A 19872-nucleotide genomic window follows, 5' to 3' on the forward strand; every position below is an offset into this window, starting at 1 on the left:
TAGATCTGGCAAACCTATATGTAAATATCTTGCTCCTCATCCAACTTTCACCCAGTTGTTTTGTTATCTATTGCTGCTTCTGAATCAGTTTTTTTTATGATTTTGCTAAATGGTGATTTTCTAACTCCATAATTCCTTTTACTTCTATTCATTGGTATTCTATCAGGTTGTCTTTTCATCCACCCTTTACAGCGCTTGGCACACAGTAGGCGCTCATATAATTGTTCAACGAATGAATGAATGAACTTTTCTCTTGTGTTGTCCGGGCTTCCGTGACACTAACGGCGACAGCCATTCACGGAATGTTGCCGAGACTTCAGAGCCTCACAGGACCTCGCTCCAAGCTCTTCTTGCTCCAATCAAAAACAGGGCTCTTTCGGACTTCGCTTACGTTTAATAAAGAAAATCGGTTGGCCCCTTCGGCTCCAGCTGGCTCAACAGACAGCCAGTGGCGTGTGGCGGGGACCAATGGGTGGCGGAGGGAGGCGGGGCCTGCCACGAGGCCGCACTATAACCGCGTGGCCCGCGCGCGCGCTTCCTTCCCGGCGAGGTCACCGGCGCGGGCTATGGCTGCATCTTCCCTCATGTCCGCGTTGGCTGCCCGGCTACTGCAGCCCGCGCACAGCTGCTCCCTTCGCCCTCGCCCCTTCCACCTCGCGGCAGTTCGGTAAGAGGGTCAGGGAGCTCGGTCAGCGCGGAAAGCTGAGGGGAACGGAGGGCGAGGGGCACGCCGGGTCCCCGAGGGACACCGAGGGAAGTCCTTCCCGAACATCTCCGCCCCGGCGGTGGTGGCCGCCGAGGGGTGTGGCGAGGCGACGTGGCACCGAGTGCCGCCGCAGCCCTCGACTGGGGCGCTTGCTCGGCGCGAAGGGCTGGGACCCGAAGCCTGCCTTTCGGAGGGAGCCGCTCTTACGCCACTCGGGGCGCCGCCGGGGCCCGTTGACAGTAGGCGGGAGTGACGGGGGGTGGCGTGCGGAGCGAAAGCGCCGGTTTACACGGGGCCTTTAGGCAGCTGCCGGCCGCCCCTGGCTGAGAGTCGTCTGGGGGAGAGCAGGCAAGGTTTCCACAAGAGCAGCCCTCGGCGAGCTGTCCCTTGCAGTGACCCTAGCGGCGGAGGGCGCTGCTGCAGCTGATGAAATCGCGGAGCCGACTTGCTCGGGATCCCCGCGCCGCCCTCCTCCCTCCGGCGGTGGGAGTGGCTCTCGCTGCCGCCGCTCCGCCCGGAACGTGAACGGACTCTAGACACCCTGGCTTTGGCTGCAGCCCACCCGAGCCGGTCAGTACCGGGCTGCGTACAGAGAGGTGGCAAACACCCAGGAGGCTCCCAGGGCGTTAGGGAAAGGGGGAATCGAGGGTGACAAGTACCCACGTTTCAGCGGTACTTGCAGAATTTCAGGTTTACAAGATGAAGAGTTCTGGAGATGGGTGGTGCTGATGATTGCACAACATACGAACGTATTTAATACCACAGAACTGCACTTAAAAATGGTTAAGATGGGCCGGGCATGGTGACACGCGCCGAGGCTGAGGCACGAGAATCGCTTGAGCCCGGGAGTTCGAGGCTGCAGTGAGCCATGATTACACCACTGCACTCCAATCTGGGCGACAAAGCGAGACCTTGTCTCAAAAAAAAAAAAAAAAAAAAAGTTGGTAAGATTTAGGTTATGTGAATTTTACCACAGTAACAAATTGGGAAAAATATACCCGGGAGGAGGAAAGGAAAAGCTCTGTTTGCATTTTTGGATTTCCTTGGGAAGGTGATTTGGTCGGTCATTAGAGCGTTGGCATTGTTAGAGCCATGCACCTTATGACATCAGCCCCTTCTTTTTTTCATCTAACGTTCACTGTGTGCCAGACGCTATGCCAAGCTTTGCGAATTCAGAGATAAAAACTGTTTTTAATGGAGCTCATGTTCCTGACAAGAGGTGGAACACGTGTGTAATTTCCAGTCAGTGCAGAAATGCTGTTAGAAATATTTCAAAGGCGCTGCTTGTTGGAGCAATGAGTTCTTGAAGGAAGACGTGGGAGGGGACTTTCAGGGTTTTCCCTGGTCTGACTCTGACCTCCCCCATCTTTCGTTACTGTGTGTTCTCTCCCCCCTCCCTCTTCCTGAGTGCCGGCCTCATGTGACTGTGGACCAGACCTTTCCTAGGCTTCCATGATCCAAAAGAGATTTATAGAGATGCTCTCACTAAAGAACTGGGCCAGTTTGCCTACACTCTCCAATTACAAATGCTCTTTTCGCTACCTTTCAGAAAGAACAAGTAAGCTTCATCCACATCTCTGAAAGCAATCCATATTATCTGTACTGCACATTTGCTATTTACAGTTCCTACATACTGCCTTCTTACTGCTGCTTATATTTAAATACTGCTTATTTTTAAAATGTGTCTTTTTGAAAATATGAGTCTGCATTCCTTTTTTTTTTTTTTTTTTTTCTTTGTTGGTTGGTATGAGAGTTTCAGGAACATAAACCTATGGTTGGAGAAATTGTAGCCTAGGAGACAGTGGGGTTATGAAGTCAATGGACTTTAGAGGCAGAATTTGCCTTTGAATCTTGTTTGTACTATCCTCAGTTTCATCTTCTGTATAACAGTGTTATTATAATAGTCCCAAGGTGACAGAGTAATATATGTTAAAGTCTAAGCAAAACACCTAGTGTTTAATAGATGTTTGTTCCATTCACCCTTGTGTCTTCCTTCACTCATTACTTTTCCCATTAATAATTGATAACAACTCTTCCCTAAATCACTTGATTATGAATTGTAAAATGCCCTGATACTAATTTCTCATGGAAAATTACAGTACTGTAAGCTGTTGAATTAAAAGGAAAGTGAAGATGCTACTCACTTGGATTTTAGTTTTGAATTTTATTTTATGTTTTGAGACGGAGTCTTACTTTGTTGCCCAGGCTGGCGTGCAATGGTGCAATCTTGGCTCACTGAACCTCTTGCCTCCTTCCTGGGTTCAAGCTGTTCTCCTATCTCAGCCTCCCAAACAGCTGGGAGCACACTATCATGCCCTGCTAATTTTTGTATTTTTAGTAGAGACGGGGTTTCACCATGATGGCCAGGCTGGTCTCGACCTCCTGACCTCAAGTGATCCACCCGCCTTGGCCTCCCGAAATGTTGGGATTACAGGCGTGAGCCACAGTTTTGGATTTTATTTGAACAGTCCTCTTGACTTCTTCCTATTCTGTTGATTATGTATTTTAATGGGAATTTTTCTTTCTTATGTTTTTTTTTTTTTTTTTTTTGGCAGGGGAATCTCTCTTTTGGTCAGGTTGGAGTGCAGTGGTGCAATCATGGCTTACTGCAGCCTTGACCTCCTGGGCTCAAGTGATCCTCCCACCTCAGCTTCCTGAGTAACTGGGACCCCAGGAGCATACCACCATGCCTGGCTAATTTTTTTTTTTTTTAACTTTTAGTAGAGATGGGGTGTCGTCATGTTGCCCATGCTAGGCTTGAACTTGGCCTCCCAAAATGCTGGGATTACAAGTCTTGTGCCACCATGACCAGCCCTGGGAATTTTTTCTAAACACATCTGTGAACGCATTTAATTCTGGGATAACTGCTAGCTAATATAGTTACAATTTTGGATTCCCCGTGGTACTTAGCTGACTTTCCATTTCCCTGTTTATTTTGGGGTAGCCGTTAATCTGCCCCTTGGCAAAAGAGATGATGCTAAATTAGTTAATGACTCACTCCCAAGGCTGTATTTCACATTTTGCAGAGTTGTGGGAAGCAGAGGAGGGCTGACAGTTATACTATGAAAGATATTCATTGCAAGTGACTTTGTTTTTGATCCTTGTTACTCTTTGTTTTTCATTCTTTCTTTCTTTTTTTTTTTTTTTAAGCAAATTGGCATAACATCAAGAACCTGCTTTTGGAAGCAAAGTTGGGACTTGGAACACTGGCTTTTCCCAGAACCTTATGTCCTTAACTTTAGTATATGATATTATCTGAATGTGCTCATACCATTTTCTCTAAGTTTACTGCTTTCAAAAGAAATTTTTATGAGGTGCAAGCTAAGTCATTCTCACTGAGTATTTATATATACATATAGTATACATACTTACATATATCTCCTTATGAGTATGTGTAAGTATATTTTAAGGATATGTGTGTATGTGTGTGTATATGTACATATATACAAAACCAAGAGAAAAGAGTAAGAAATTAGTTTTATTGAACATATATGCCTGGCACATTATTATTTCATTCAATATAAATGACTGTTCTTTTTTTTTTTTTTTTTTTTCTGAGACGGAGTCTCGCTCTGTCGCCCAGGCTGGAGTGCAGTGGCCGGATCTTGGCTCACTGCAAGCTCCACCTCCCGGGTTCACACCATTCTCCTGCCTCAGCCTCCCGAGTAGCTGGGACTACAGGCGCCCGCTACCTCGCCCGGCTAATGTTTTGTATGTTTTAGTAGAGACGGGGTTTCACCGTGTTAGCCAGGATGGTCTCGATCTCCTGAACTTGTGATCCGCTCGCCTCGGCCTCCCAAAGTGCTGGGATTACAGGCTTGAGCCACCGCGCCCGGCCATAAATGACTGTTCTAAGCCCTTTTAAAGTAGTCTTTCACTCTGTAGTGTTCCAGGATTAGGAATGTATTTTTGGCCTGCGGTGGGCATTCCAGGTACTAATATAAATCAGGAATGTTGCCAGGTATATTTGTATCAGCAGACCCCCCACTGTCTTTTTCTTTTCTTTTTTTTTTTGAGACAGAGTCTCTATCTGTTGCCCAGCCTGGAGTGCAGTGGCACGATCTCTGCTCACGGCAATCTCTGCTCACTGCAATCTCTGTCTCCCAGGATCAATCGATTCTCCTGCCTCAGCCTCCCAAGTAGCTGGGACTACAGGTATGTGCCACCATGCCTGGCTAATTTTTTGTGTTTTTAGTAGAGAGGGTTTCACCATGTGAGCCAGGATGGTCTCAATCTCCTGACCTCGTGATCTGCCCGCCTTGGCCTCCCAAAGTGTTGGGATTACAGATGTGAGCCACTGCACCCAGCCTGCAAAACCCTTTTAATGAAGTCCTCTTCAACTCTAATTCTGAAATGGAATTGTGAATATTAATATGTTTTCAATTTTTTCATATACCATGGGTATAATTAAATGCTATTATATGTTGTGCCATGCTAGTATCATTATGTAAAATCTGGGTAAAAGTATTTGATTTGCTATAAGATTATGATAGCTTTTTTCTTTTTTTGAGATGGAGTCTTGCTCTGTCACACAGGCTGGAGTGCAGTGGTGGGATCTCGGCTCACTGCAACCTATGCCTCCTGGGTTCAAGATACTCTCCTACCTCAGCTCCCGAGTAACTGAGATTACAATTACAGGCTTCTGCCACCATGCCTGGCAAATTTTTGTATATTTAGTAGAAGTGGGGTTTCGCCACTTCTGGGTTGGCCAGGCTGGTCTTGAACTCCTGACCTCAAGTGATATGCCCACCTTGGCCTCCCAAAATGCTGGGATTACAGGCATGAGCCACCGTGCCCAGCCAGATTATAATAACTGAATACTTCACAAGATGCAATACAGATTAAGATTAAGTTTAGATATAAGATTATTGCATTATATCTAAGATGTTGAGATTTGGTTTAAAGTTGGCATTTAATCATAATGCAATAAAAAGCACTTATTGAAGGCCTAAAGATTGTGAATGCTTTAAAATCCCATTTAAATTAGCAGTTACTGCCTGGGTGCAGTTGTGGGTGCCCGTATTCTCAACTACTCAGGAGGCAGAAGCTGGAGAATTGCATAAACCTGGGAGGCTGCAGTGAGCTGAGATCATGCCACTGCACTCCAGCCTGGGCAACAGAGCAAGACTCTTGTCTCTAAATAAATAAATTAGCAGTTATCTTGAGAATTAATTTTATCTGACCCTATAAGTTATTCAGTACCTTGATGTTAGGTTTTAGAATATAAGAGGAGATTGCTTCATTGGTCTTGAGATTAGAGCAGTCTTCATGACACCAAGGACAGAGATCTAAAGGGAAAGGCTTCTTTTTTTTTTTTTTTTTTTTGAGACGGAGTCTAGCTCTGTCGCCCAGGCTGGAGTGCAGTGGCTGGATCTCAGCTCACTGCAAGCTCCGCCTCCCGGGTTTACGCCATTCTCCTGCCTCAGCCTTCCGGGTAGCTGGGACTACAGGTGCCCGCCACCTCGCCCGGCTAGTTTTTTGTATTTTTTAGTAGAGACGGGGTTTCACCATGTTAGCCAGGATGGTCTCGATCTCCTGACCTCGTGATCCGCCCGTCTCGGCCTCCAAGAGTGCTGGGATTACAGGCTTGAGCCACCGCGCCCGTTGGGAAAGGCTTTTTTAAATGGGATCATTTTACTTAAGGAAGAGATGCTCATTTTATTTTATTTTATTTTGTTTTATTTTGAGATGGAGTCTTGCTGTGTTGCCCAGGCTAGAGTGCAGTGGGGCGGTATCAGCTCACTGTAACCTCTGCCTCCTGGGTTCATGTGATTCTCCTGCCTTAGCCTCCCGAGTAGCTGGGATTATAGGCATGCGCCACCATACCCGGCTAATTTTTGCATTTTTAGCAGAGAGGGGGTTTCGCCATGTTGACCAGGCTGGCCTCGAACTCCTGACCTCAAGCAATCCACCCGCCTCGGCCTCCTAAAGTGCTGGGGTTACAGGCATGAGCCATCGCGCTGGGCCAGATGCTCATCTTTAAGTAATGGGCACTTTATTGTAAGGATGTGTGAAAAAGGAAAACTGGGACTGTTCCACATTTGGGCTTCATGGAACCCAGGAAGAGCTGCATAAGCAGTTCGTTTTGGGAAGAGACAGCCTTTTGCGCAGCTGAACATGGTTTTGGGAACTGGAGGTTCTTCTAGATCCTGATTTTTCTTCTTGCTCTCCACCCCAGCAACAGTTTTCTGATTTCTTATCCTGTTGTCTCCCATTGGTGTGACTATTCTGTCTCTTCTTTCTGTCTTTGTTCTGTGGTTCTAGTTTGAACTGCCTCAGGGACGAGCTCTTACTGGTTCAGCTAACTCTCACTGCTCTGTTGAGCTAAGCTTTTGCACCAACTGGACCACTGGGCAGCCTAGAGATTGTTGGTTGCCCTTGGCGTCAGATACTCACTCCTGGTCTGTCAGCTTTGGATGATGTGGTGGGGTCCCTGGGAAGAGCACATTGCCAACTGTGAGAAGGAGCTTCCTCCAGTCCCCTGCCCTGCCCTGCCCCTGTTCTTACCAGGAAAGTCTTCCCCAGAAGGGACTGTGGGGAGTGGTAGTCATTTTGATGTTTGACCTGTCCAGTATATTGTTTGTTCGTTTGTTTTTGAGACAGAGTCTAGCTCTGTCACCCAGGCTGGAGTGCAGTGGCATAATCTCAGCTCACTGCAACCTCTGCCTCCCGGGTTCAAGTGATTCTCCTGCCTCAGCCTCCTGAGTAGCTGGGATTACAGGCGTCCACCACCACACCCAACTAATTATTGTATTTTTAGTAGAGACGAGGTTTCACTGTGTTGGCCAGGCTGGTCTCAAACTCCTTACCTCGTGATCTGCCCTCCTCAGCCTCCCAAAGTGCTGGGATTACAAACGTGAGCCACCACGCCCGGCCTGATACTGTTTGTTTATTCAACTACAGAATATAATTTATCTATTTAGAAGCACCATGAAAATGAAGTCAATTGACTGGGAAATGATTTGAAATACATGCCTGGCTGCTAACAACAGGGGCAAAACACGAACTACAAATGGCATATAAGCAGATAAGAAGAACTATTTAACCTCATGGTGAGGGGTCACACAATTGCAAATTAAAACTGTAAAAAACTTAGTAATGATCAGGGCGCAGGGTGGTGTAGCAGTTAAGAGCCCAAACTGATGTGAGACTCAGCTTGACCAAGCACTAGCTGTCAGTCACTTAAACTCTGAGCTTCAAATTAATGATAATAATGATTTCTTCTTTTTTTTTTTTTTTTTTTTTTTTTGAGACGGAGTCTCGCTCTGCCGCCCAGGCTGGAGTGCAGTGGCCGGATCTCAGCTCACTGCAAGCTCCGACTCCTGGGTTCACGCCATTCTCCTGCCTCAGCCTCCCGAGTAGCTGGGACTACAGGCGCCCGCCATGTTGCCCGGCTAGTTTTTTTTGTATTTTTAGTAGAGACGGGGTTTCGCCATGTTAGCCAGGATGGTCTCGATCTCCTGACCTCGTGATCCGCCCTTCTCGGCCTCCCAAAGTGCTGGGATTACAGGCTTGAGCCACCGCGCCCGGCCGATAATAATGATTTCTATCAACTTTATCCCCCTCCATATGTAGCTGGATATATTTATTTATTTAGCAGAGACAGGGGTTTTGCCATGTTGCCCAGCCTGGTCTCAAACTCCTGGGCTCAAGCCATCTTCCCGCCCTGGCCTCCCGAAGTGCTGGGATTACGGGCATAAGCCACTACACCTGGCAGAATTTTAGTTTTTATAAAAATTCAAGTTATTTTGTTTTGTGACTCTGTTGCCTTCTGCAGAAATGAAGCTGTTGTCATTTCTGGAAGGAAACTGGCCCAGGAGATCAAGCAGGAAGTGCGGCAGGAGGTAGAAGAGTGGGTGGCCTCAGGCAACAAGCGGCCACACCTGAGCGTGATCCTGGTTGGCGAGAATCCTGCAAGTCACTCCTACGTCCTCAACAAAACCAGGGCAGCTGCAGATGTGGGTATGTGTCCTTTTGAGACCTCGAATGTTGTTCAGTTGAGGTTTATATGAGGCAAAGTCCATTGTCATTTATGATTTCTTTTTTCTGATTAGGAAACCCAAGCAGAGGAGGCTAATGTGATTGAACTGTATCCCAAAACTTTGTCATAGGAAATCAGACTGTATCTTTCGGGGTTTATAGACTAGGACAGGAGATACTGGTTGGTATTCTCTGTGGCTTCTGGAAAGAATATAAGGCATGTTCTGTTCTTAGTCTTTCCATTTGATAGGTGACCCTGAATACATTTTACATTTGCTTTCCTTGAGCAATAATGGGTCTCCAGCGGAGGTGTTCGAGTGTTTGCAGTTTAAAGTCTTAGAGGCTTAGGGGGCATGATTGAACAATACAGTATTAGGAGATCTCAGTGATGAGGTCAGGAACACAGTCATAGATTTGGAGGAAATGACTCTGACTTCTGGGAAAGAGCTTTCAAGTTCTTTACCGATTGGTTCTAAAGCCAAACATGCAGTTTAGAAGCAGTTCGGGTCTGGATGATGGGGTTTGTGTTCTAGGCCTCATGGTACCACAGATTACTATGTGTCCGTGGACAAGAGGTGGGTGGGCACACTCAGATATGCCTCTTCCTGCCCATCTGCGGGCCCATGGTCTGAGCATGAGCAGCAGGTGGCCTTTCCTTCTGAAGGGCTGTGAAACCACTGGCATGGCTGGGAGGGGTTACTGGCCTGTGAGCCCGTGGTTTCCTCTGTTCCTTACCATTGAGGATTGAGGCCTCCTGCTCTTTTAATTGAAAGCCTTTAGAAACCTCTAGAAAATGGCAAGCCATGGCTTTTTTGCTTTTTTTTTTTTTTGAGATGGTGTTTCTCTCTTGTTGCCCAGGCCAGAGGACAATGGCGCAATCTCGGCTCTCCACAACCTCTGCCTCCTGCCTCAGCCTCCCGAGTAGCTGGGATTACAGGCATGCGCCACCATTCCTGGCTAATTTTATATTTTCAGTTGAGATGGGGTTTCTCCACGTTGGTCAGGCTGGTGTCAAACTCCCTGACCTCAGGTGATTCGCCCGCCTCGGCCTCCCAAAGTGCTGGGATTACAGGCGTGAGCTACTGCACCTGGCCAAGCCATGGCATTTTAAGACATTGGGAGGTAGTGTGGTGCAGAAAAAAAGAACATGGATTTTGGAACCAGAAAGACTGGCTTTATTATTAGCTCGCTTATTTATTTATTTATTTAGACATGAGTCTCGCTCTGTTGAGCCAGCTGGAATGCAGTGGTGCGATCTCAGCTCACTGCAACTCCCACCTCCCAGGTTCAACCGATTCTCCTGCCTCAGCCTACTGAGTAGCTGGGACTACAGGCGCCCGCCACCATGCCCGGAAAATGTTTTGTATTTTTAGTAGAGACGGGTTTTCACCGTGTTAGCCAGGATGGTCTCCATCTCCTGACCTCGTGATCCGCCGGTCTTGGCCCCCCAAAGTGCTGGGATTACAGGCATGAGCCACGCGCTTGGCCTAGCTCGCTTATTTTTAAATCTCTCTGAGCCTCAGTCTATCTGTAAAATAAGGTTAATGAGGATTGCATAGAATGAGGTATACAGGATGTGTTAAGCTAGTATTCTCTAGCGTATATATTTGTGAAGTTACTTTTTTTAGGTTCCTTGAGCTACTTCAGCTTCTAGGGATGGGTGTGATGATACAAAACCTGTATGGTAGCCAAGTATGGTAGGCAACATAGCAGTGCTCATTAAATGCCTCAAAAATTTTTTTAACCTCAAAATTTCTTATAATAGGAATCAACAGTGAGACAATTGTGAAACCAGCTTCAATTTCAGAGGAAGAATTGTTGAATTTAATCAATAAACTGAATAATGATGATAATGTAGATGGCCTCCTTGTTCAGCTGCCTCTTCCAGGTGAGTTTTGGACTCCACCATTTAAATGATTGCTGCTGCTTCTGCTCCTCCCCCTCCCCCTTCCCCCTCCCTCTCCCTCTCCTTTCCTTGTCTCACTCTGTCATGCAGGCTGGAGTGCAATGGTACAATCATAGCTTATTGCATGCTCAAGCTCCTGGGTTCAGGGGATCCTCCTGCCTCAGCCTCCCACATAGCTAGGACTATATAGGTGTGTGCCACCATGCCCAGCTACTTTTTATATTTTTCCTAAAAATGGAAGTCTTTCTGTGTTGCCTGGGCTGGTCTTAGACTCCGTGCTTCCCAAGTGCTGGAATTATAGGCATGAACTACCATGCCTTACCTAAAATGATTTCTGAGGAGTAAAAAGGCCTTGTTATTTTATACACCTGGCTCTTCATGTGGATTTGGCTTAAAGGCAAAGTAAACGCAAAAGAGTGAATATTTTATTAGAATGGGACAGACCAACTCAGAATACCCATTACCCCTTGATTTAGTATTGTGGTCTTGATACAAAGGACAGTGGAGGGAAGCAACTGATAGATGATACTGGCTTTGCTATTGGTGTTTGGCTTTGCTTATGCGAGTTCCTTCCGTGCAGATGAAGTACATCTCGGAGGCAAGCTGTAGAAGAATGGATTTCCTTGACGAAGCAGATAAGCTGGAGTCAGGCAGTGCTGACTGTGCGGTGGTGATTTAAGGCAACTGCCGATTTCTTTTTCAGAGCATATTGATGAGAGAAGGATCTGCAATGCTGTTTCTCCAGACAAGGATGTTGATGGCTTTCATGTAATTAATGTAGGGCGAATGTGTTTGGACCAGTATTCCATGTTACCGGCTACCCCATGGGGTGTTTGGGAAATAATTAAGCGAACTGGTAGGTATATCCCAGAATTGTATGTCTGTTAATATTATAAAAGTAGTACCTGCAAATGGTAAAAACTCATAATACAGTCCCAAAGAGTGGAAACCCCACCCCATATCCTCTAGTCTTACTCCCCAGAATTTACCTCTCTTAACAGTTTTTTTTTTTTTTTTTTTTGAGACAGGGTCTTGCTCTGTGACCCAGGCTGGAGTGCAGAGGATCTTCTCTCACTGCAGCCTCCGCCTCCCGGGTTCAAGCGATTCTTGTGCCTCAGCCTCCTGAGTAGCTGGGACTACAGGAAACATGCCACCATGCCCAGCTAATTTTTTTATTTCTAGTAGAGACAGGTTTCACCACATTGGCCAAGCTGGTCTCGAACTAACCTCAAGTGATCCGCCCCCTCGCCTCCCAAAGTACTAGGATTAGAGGCATGATCCATCGTGCCTGCCCTTAACAGTTGCCTATGACAGTTTTTGCTTTTAATCTGGAAGCCTTGGTGAGGGAAACTTTCTATTTTTCTTTTTAATTTTTTCTTTAAGAGTCAAAGGTTTCACCATGCTGCCCAGGCTGGTCTCAAACTCCTGGCCTCAAGCAATTCTACCTTAGCCTCCCTGGCCTCAAGCAATCCTCCCTCCTGCTGGGATTACAGGTGTGAGCCACCACCCCAGCCCTCAGTGAAGGAAATTTAAGATTTAATAGTGGTGACAGTGCACATTCCTGTAACATTTTGTAGCCTATAGTATGCTTTCTCCTGTTTTCTTTTAGTCCTTATGTGTAGCAAGTTACAGCTCCAGTTGACTGATGAGGCAGTAAGCTCAGTGACTTCTCTATCAAAATTGGCTTCATGTTCTAGGCCATCTGACTTTGTTTTGCTTTGGACTGGCACTACTTTTAATGTAAATACATATATTTTTATAGGTATTCCAACCTTAGGGAAGAATGTGGTTGTGGCTGGAAGGTCAAAAAATGTTGGAATGCCCATTGCAATGTTACTGCACACAGATGGGGCACATGAACGTCCTGGAGGTAAGGAAATTGTTTTCAGGGAACACTGTCCTTTTTTCCCCATGTAAGAACTCTCAGAAGCCATCCTGTGCATGTTTGGAAGTATTAACTGTGTTATACTTTGTATTTGTTGAAATTTTGTTAACAGATAATTCAGGGAGTAACCTTTGTAGAGAAGCTGCACCCGGTGTCACCTGAGTTTCTTTATTATTCATTTATCATGTAACTAGCTTTAGAAATAAACTTAAGTTTTGAGTATAAGCATGATTGTAGGCAATTAGAAAATTTCAGCTATAGCTTTGATAGCTGGAGCTAAGGAGCAGTTCTTATTCAAAGATACTGTGTCATTTAGTGGAAAAAATCTTAAGCCGTTGCAAAGGATTGAATTGATATGACTGTAATGTGTCCTGTCAAGTTCTTTTAATTGGTTCTAAGGTAAAGCCTCATCAATCTGTTATCACATAATTATTGTAATAATGACCTTACATGATTATATCAGAAATAATGGCAAAACTATACTTTCAGCAATCTTTCAACATACTTAAAACAACCTTGAGTAATTTTAGTGATATTTTGCTTAGAAAAGGTAAACTTGAAAGGCTTTAAAAATACGATGAATAAATTTAATTATATGACTCAAAACAGTCGAGCTGGGACCAATGGTTTAAAGCTATATGAAATTAGGTATTAATTTTAAAAAAGTAAATGACAATTAGCTGTCCAGAAAATATGACACATGCCATTAAGTCAGTTTTTTTGTTTTGTTTTGTTTTTGGAGAGGGAGTCTTGCTCTCTTGCCCAGGCTGGAGTGCAGTGGCACAATCTTGGCTCACTGCAGCCTCCACCTCCCAGGTTCAAGCGATTCTTGTGCCTCAGCCTCCCAAGAAAGCTGTGATTACAGCCATGCGCCACCATGCCCAGCTAATTTTTGTATTTTTAGTAGAGGTGGGGTTTCACTATGTTGGCCAGGTTGGCCTTGAACTCCTGACCTCATGATCTGCCCACCTTGGCCTCCCAAAGTGCTGGGATTACAGGCGTGAGCCACCGCAGCATTGTTGAGTTTCTACAGTGACTTGACTAGTTGAGACCTAATGCAGTCCCAGCTTTGTGTCAGAAATCAAGACATCTATTGTTTTCTTTCTAGGTGATGCCACTGTTACAATATCTCATCGATATACTCCCAAAGAGCAGTTGAAGAAACATACAATTCTTGCAGATATTGTAATATCTGCTGCAGGTAAGAACACAAGGGGAATGGAGGGAAGGGCTTCACCTCAGAAGAGGAGGTTGTACCCCTCATCTTAGAATTCGCCTGCCTAGCTACTATTCATCCTTCCCCTCATGATGATTCTTTGAGCTGCCTACAAAGATGAGGATAGAGTTGTGATTGGAATACTGGTTTCTGGCATTCCATTATAGTCTGGATGGGTGAAAGTTATTCCTAAAGCTTCAAAATATTTATATTAATATTTACTGTATAAAGTTTAAACAGTTCCTTTTGTTTCCTGTCAGGAACCAAAATAAATAAATAATAAAAGTAAATGGTTCCTTAGTTAATATTTTTAACAGGTTTTAATAAAACATGTTAATTAGTTCTTCCAGGTCTCTTGAAGTTGAAATTAGACAACAATCTGACAGGTAGACTGTTTTCAGTACTAAGCTAATTTTTCCTTTCTCCATTTCCAGGTATTCCAAATCTGATCACAGCAGATATGATCAAGGAAGGAGCAGCAGTCATTGATGTGGGAATAAATAGAGTTCATGATCCTGTAACTGCCAAACCCAAGTTGGTTGGAGATGTGGATTTTGAAGGTAAATGGTAAAATTTTATTTTTAAAAATGAAATCAATAAGTACTACCTTTCATGGACATTTAGGATAGATTATTTACTTTTTTTTTTTGAGACGGGAGTCTCACTCTGTTGCCCAGGCTGGAGTGCAGTGGCGCGATCTTGGCTCACTGCAGCCTCTGCCTCCCAGGTTCAGGCGATTCTTCTGCCTCAGCCTCCTAAGTAGCTGGGACTTCCAAAGTGTTGGGATTATAGGTGTGAGTCACTGCACCCAGTCCGTATCCCTCCCTCCCTTCTTTCCTTCCCTCCCTCCCTCCATCCATCTTCCTCTTTGTTTCTCTTTCCTCCTCCCTCCCTTCTTTCTTTCCTTTTCCTTTTTTTTCTCTTTCTTTCTCTCTCTCTCTTTCCCTCTGTCTCTTCCTTCCTTTCCTTTCCTTTCTTTCTTTTTTCTTCTTTCTGTCTCTCTTTCTCTTTCTTCTTTTTTTAAAAACAGTCTCATTCTGTCACCCAGGCTGGAGTGCAGTGGCACCATCTCAGCTCAGTGCAACCTCCACCTCACAGCTTCAAGCAGTTCTTGTGCTTTCAAGCCTCCCCAGTAGCCAGGATTACAAGCATGTGCCACCATACCCACCTAATTTTTTGTATTTTTGGTAGAGACGGGGTTTCACCATGTTGGCCACGCTGGTCTGATCACTCTTCAAGTGATCTCCCACCTTGGCCTTCCAAAGTGCTGGGATTACAGGTGTGAGCCATTGCACCTGGCCTTAGTATGCTTTTCGTAAGAATTAGAGAAACCTTTTTAAAATTACAGCCATTCTAGAATTATTTTAGTTGTTTCATCATAGTGATGGAGAGTAGTTATAAACTTTTCAGGGAATTATTTTTTTCCTTAGAACTTACTTCATAATTCAAGCAATTTCTTGACTTTTAACAAGTTTGAAAATTTGATGAAGTGATTTTTCTAAATCATAGAGTTTCCCAAAAAATGTTAAGAGAGTTCTCATTTTCACACTGAGAGATCACAGGCCTAGAAAGTTAAAATGGTCCAGGAAAAAACCGTACCCCTGAAATACTAGAATATACTAGTAGATGTCTCTTTTCAGTTATTTTTTTTTTAAGAGGCAGTCTCACTCTGTTGTCCAGGCTGTAGTACAGTGGTGTGATTTCTGCTCACTGCAACCTCCACCTCCCAGGTTCAAGTGATTCTCCTGCCTTAGCCACCCGAGCAGCTAGGATTACAGGCATGTGCCACCATGCCGGCTAATTTTTTGTATTTTCAGTAGAGATGAGTTTGGCTCTGTTGACCAAGTTGGTCTTGAACTCCTGGCCTTAAGTGATCTGCCTGCCTCAGCCTCTCAAAGTGCTAGGATTACAGGTGTGAGCCGCTGTACCTGGCCTCTCCTTTCAGTTCTAAAGATAGAATGTTTATCTGAATTATGCTGATAATCCTTTTTTTCTTTCCTTTTTTTTTTTTGAGACAAGGGTCCCTCTCTGTTGCCCAGGCTGGAGTACAGTGACATGATCTCAGCTCACTGCAGCTTCTGCCTCCTGGGCTCAAGCAGTTCTCTTGCCTCAGCCTCCTGAGTAGCTGGTACTATAGGCACATGTCACCTCGCTTGGCTAATTTTTGTATTTTTTGTAGAGATGGGGTTTCACCATGTTGCCCAGGCTGGTTTCAAACTCCTGGCCTCAAACAATCTCCCCCACCTCACACTCTGCCTCCGTCCCCCAAAGTGCTGGGATTACAGGCATGAACCACTGCACCCGGCCTATGCTGATAATCCTATTCCTAGCTTTCTGTTTTTATTAAAGCAGTCAAACCCATGCATAGGTATGTAAGGATTTTCTTTTTAACATGAGGTTAATTTTTTTTTTTTTTTTACTTCTCACTTTTAAAAAATTACTGTGCTTTCTGCTTTGGACAAATTATACTTAAATTAATAAAATGCTGTAGGCAGCTATTGAGGTAATGCTTATTATTATTATACTTACAACTCCCATTCCCACACAGTTAACCTACTAGATGTTTCATTTTTTTTTTTTTTTTTTTCTTCTGATTGTGAGACGGAGTCTCACTCTGTCGCCCAAGCTGGAGTGCAGTGGCCAGATTTCAGCTCACTGCAAGCTCCGCCTCCCAGGTTCACGCCATTCTCCTGCCTCAGCCTTCTGAGTAGCTGGGACTACAGGCGCCCGCCACCTCGCCCGGCTAGTTTTTTGTATTTTTTAGTAGAGACGGGGTTTCACCGTGTTAGCCAGGATGGTCTCGATCTCCTGACCTTGTGATCCGCCCGCCTCGGCCTCCCAAAGTGCTGAGATTACAAGCTTGAGCCACCACGCCTGGCCTAGATGTTTCTTTAATAGATTTCTTTATAGGTTACTTAGATGTATAAATATTCCTTTAACAATTCTGTGTGTGCATGTTATTTTACTAGTGTGTTCACAAAACCTTGAATGATGTAGATGTGATAAAATTTTGAGTTTTATGCGTATGTATGTTACTTTTTCCTTGCATGCTTGTTTCATAATATATTAAAGTACACACATGTCCTTTGCCATAACTAAAGCAGCCTGCCTGTCTTGTTTCTATGTAGGAGTCAGACAAAAAGCCGGGTATATCACTCCAGTTCCTGGAGGTGTTGGCCCCATGACAGTGGCAATGCTAATGAAGAATACCATTATTGCTGCAAAAAAGGTGCTGAGGCTTGAAGAGCGAGACGTGAAGTCTAAAGAGCTTGGAGTAGCCACTAATTAACTATTGTGTCTTCTGTGTCACAAACAGCACTCCAGGCCAGCTGAAGAAGCAAAGCAGGCCAATAGAAATGCAATATTTTTAATTTATTCTACTGAAATGGTTTAAAATGATGCCTTGTATTTATTGAAAGCTTAAATGGGTGGGTGTTTCTGCACATACCTCTGCAGTACCTCACCAGGGAGCATTCCAGTATCATGCAGGGTCCTGTGATCTAGCCAGGAGCAGCCATTAACCTAGTGATTAACGTGGGAGACATTACCATATGGAGAATGGATGCTTCACTTTGTCAAACTCGGTTACACATTTGCCTTTTCTAGGATTGCATTTCCCAAGTGCTATTCTAATAACAGTTGAATACTCATTTTAGGTACCAAACCTTTTGAGTTCAACTGACCAAACCAAAGGAAAAGTGTTGCTAGAGAAAATTAGGGAAAAGGTGAAAAAGAAAAAATAGTAGTAATTGAGCAGAAAAAAAATTATTCTAATTTATATGTGTATTGATTGGTAACCAGATTTATCTAAGTAGAACTGAATTGGCTAGAGGAAAAAAGAAAAACTACATGTTAATTGTTTTCCTAAGCTGTCTTTTTGAAGCTTAGTCATTGGGAAAATGTTTAGGATTATTCCTTGCTATTAGTACTCATTTTATGTATGTTACCCTTCAGTAAGTTCTCCCCATTTTAGTTTTCTAGGATTGAAAGGCTTCTTTTATACATTATTCATGTGTGTTGTCATATTTGGCTTTTGCTATATACTTTAACTTTATTGTTAAATTTTTGTATTGTATAGTTTCTTTGGTGTATCTTAAAACCTATTTTTGAAAAACAAACTTAGCTTGATAATCATTTGGGCAGCTTGGGTAAGTATGCAACTTACTTTTCCACCAAAGAACTGTCAGCAACTGCCTGTTTTTCTGTGATGTATGTACCCTGTTGACTTTTCCATAAATTTTTTAAGAGTTTGAGTTAATATTGAATTTAATTAGACTTTCTGATTAAATGTTTTTTTTTTCTTTTTTAATAAAACACATCTGTCTGGTGTGGTATGAATTTCTGAAATTCTGTCTTCCTATGACTCTTAGTGATGACCTAACCAGAGTTTTTTTCTCATTTAATCAATGTAGATATTCCTATATTCAGTAATACTTACTTCTATAGCCTTAAATAGATAATTTTTTTTTCTTCTTTTTTTTTTTTGTAGAGATGGGGTCTTGCTCTGTTGCCTGGGCTGGTATTGAACTCCTGGCCTCAAGAAATCAATCCTCGGCCGGGCGCGGTGGCTCACGCCTGTAATCCCAGCACTTTGGGAGGCCGACACGGGTGGATCACGAGGTCAGGAGATCGAGACCATCCTGGCTAACACGGTGAAACCCCATCTCTACTAAAAATACAAAACATTAGCCGGGCGCGGTGGCGGGCACCTGTAGTCCAGCTACTCAGGAGACTGAGGCAGGAGAATGGCATGAACCTGGGAGGCGGAGCTTGCAGTGAGCCAAGATTGCGCCACTGCACTCCAGCCTGGGGCACAGAGCGAGACTCTGACTCAAAAAATAAATAAATAAATAAATAAATAAATAAATAAATAAATAAATAAATAAATCCTCTTGCCTCAGCCTCCCAGAGGGCTGGGATTACAGGCCTGGGCCACCCACGCCCAAACAGAGGTTTAAAGAGCTTTGGAGAAACCAGCCTCATCCTCCAGCCTTTTTTTTTTTTTGAGACTGAGTCTCACTCTGTTGCCCAGGCTGGAGTGTAGTGGCATGATCTCGGGTCACTGCAACCTCTGCCTCTTGGGTTCAAACAATTCTTGTGCCTCAGCCTCCTGAGTAGCTGGGATTACAGGTGCATGCCACCATGCCCTGCTAATTTTTGTGTTTTTAGTAGAGACGGGGTTTCATCACGTTGACCAGGCTGATCTCAAACTCCTGACCTCAAGTGATCCACCTGCCTCGGCCTCCCAAAATGCTAGGATTACAGGCATGAGCCACCGCACCGGGCCTGTCCTACAGTCTTATATCCAACAGATTGTGCCAAGCTAGGAGCTTAATCTGTTAAATACTTGAGGCAGGGGTAGGTTTCTTGTCTATTTTGGCTTTTGGCTTTCAGGCAAGCAGAAGTAGCTCCTGCTCTAGGCAGCTTGAGGCAGAAAGAGAAAGAAAGTTGAGTTGACCTACCTCCATCCTTGTTCTTCTGCCAGCTAGCGTTATTCTTTTCATAGTTCTCTGGAGTTGAAAGAAGTTTCGATAGTTTGTTGGAGATGTTTTTGTAAGTGAGGTATAGCTCATGGCTATAAGCCATGCCTACTTACTTACCTAGATTATTAAACATGGAGCTAGATGACCAGACAGGATTAAATTTTATTGAATTAGAGTTACAAGTGGAACAAATGACTGACTGACTGCATGGAGAAGTATTATGTCAACCTGTTAAAAGCTATGGAGATTAAAATGTTCATGTATATACAAAATATAAATGACATGTAAGGTAAAATTACAGTGATCAATTTACAACAAAGAAATTAACAGTAGTTTTCCAGCTTGTCTGATTAATCAAGCAGGTTTACTCTTGAATCCACAGCATTTCTACAATTTAATTTGGACAAAGTCCTATTCCAAATCAGCCAGGTTTTAAAACGGAAAGGTTAAGGGTGGATTGTTAGCTTTCCCAGGATTGGAGCGGATGATAATAAATACTTTTTAGAAACATTAATTATTATTGTTTATAAGACATGGATTCCAGCTGTCTCCCTGGCTGGAGTGCAGTGGCGTGATCATAGTTCACTGCAGCCTTGAACTCCTGGGCTTAAGGGATCGTCCTGCCTCAGCCTCCAAAATGGCTGGGACTACAGGCGTGTGACAGCATGCCTGGCTAATTTTTAAACACTTGTTTAG

The 19872-nt window shown here is 44.2% G+C and overlaps 1 protein-coding gene across 1 annotated transcript; it reads left to right on the forward strand.

Annotated features, from left to right (window-relative positions):
- The first annotated feature begins 493 nt into the window (after positions 1-493).
- Positions 494-18040, forward strand: MTHFD2 (methylenetetrahydrofolate dehydrogenase (NADP+ dependent) 2, methenyltetrahydrofolate cyclohydrolase). The gene is made up of 8 exons (XM_023187969.2): positions 494-667; positions 8484-8668; positions 10452-10574; positions 11296-11448; positions 12355-12462; positions 13586-13678; positions 14128-14253; positions 16822-18040. The coding sequence occupies exons 1-8, from the start codon at positions 567-569 to the stop codon at positions 16980-16982; spliced, it is 1050 nt and encodes a 349-aa protein (XP_023043737.1). The 5' UTR covers positions 494-566; the 3' UTR covers positions 16983-18040.
- Positions 18041-19872: the final 1832 nt, after the last annotated feature.

The sequence above is a fragment of the Piliocolobus tephrosceles genome, chromosome 15, assembly GCF_002776525.5.
Source record: "Piliocolobus tephrosceles isolate RC106 chromosome 15, ASM277652v3, whole genome shotgun sequence".
Lineage (NCBI taxonomy): Eukaryota > Metazoa > Chordata > Mammalia > Primates > Cercopithecidae > Piliocolobus > Piliocolobus tephrosceles.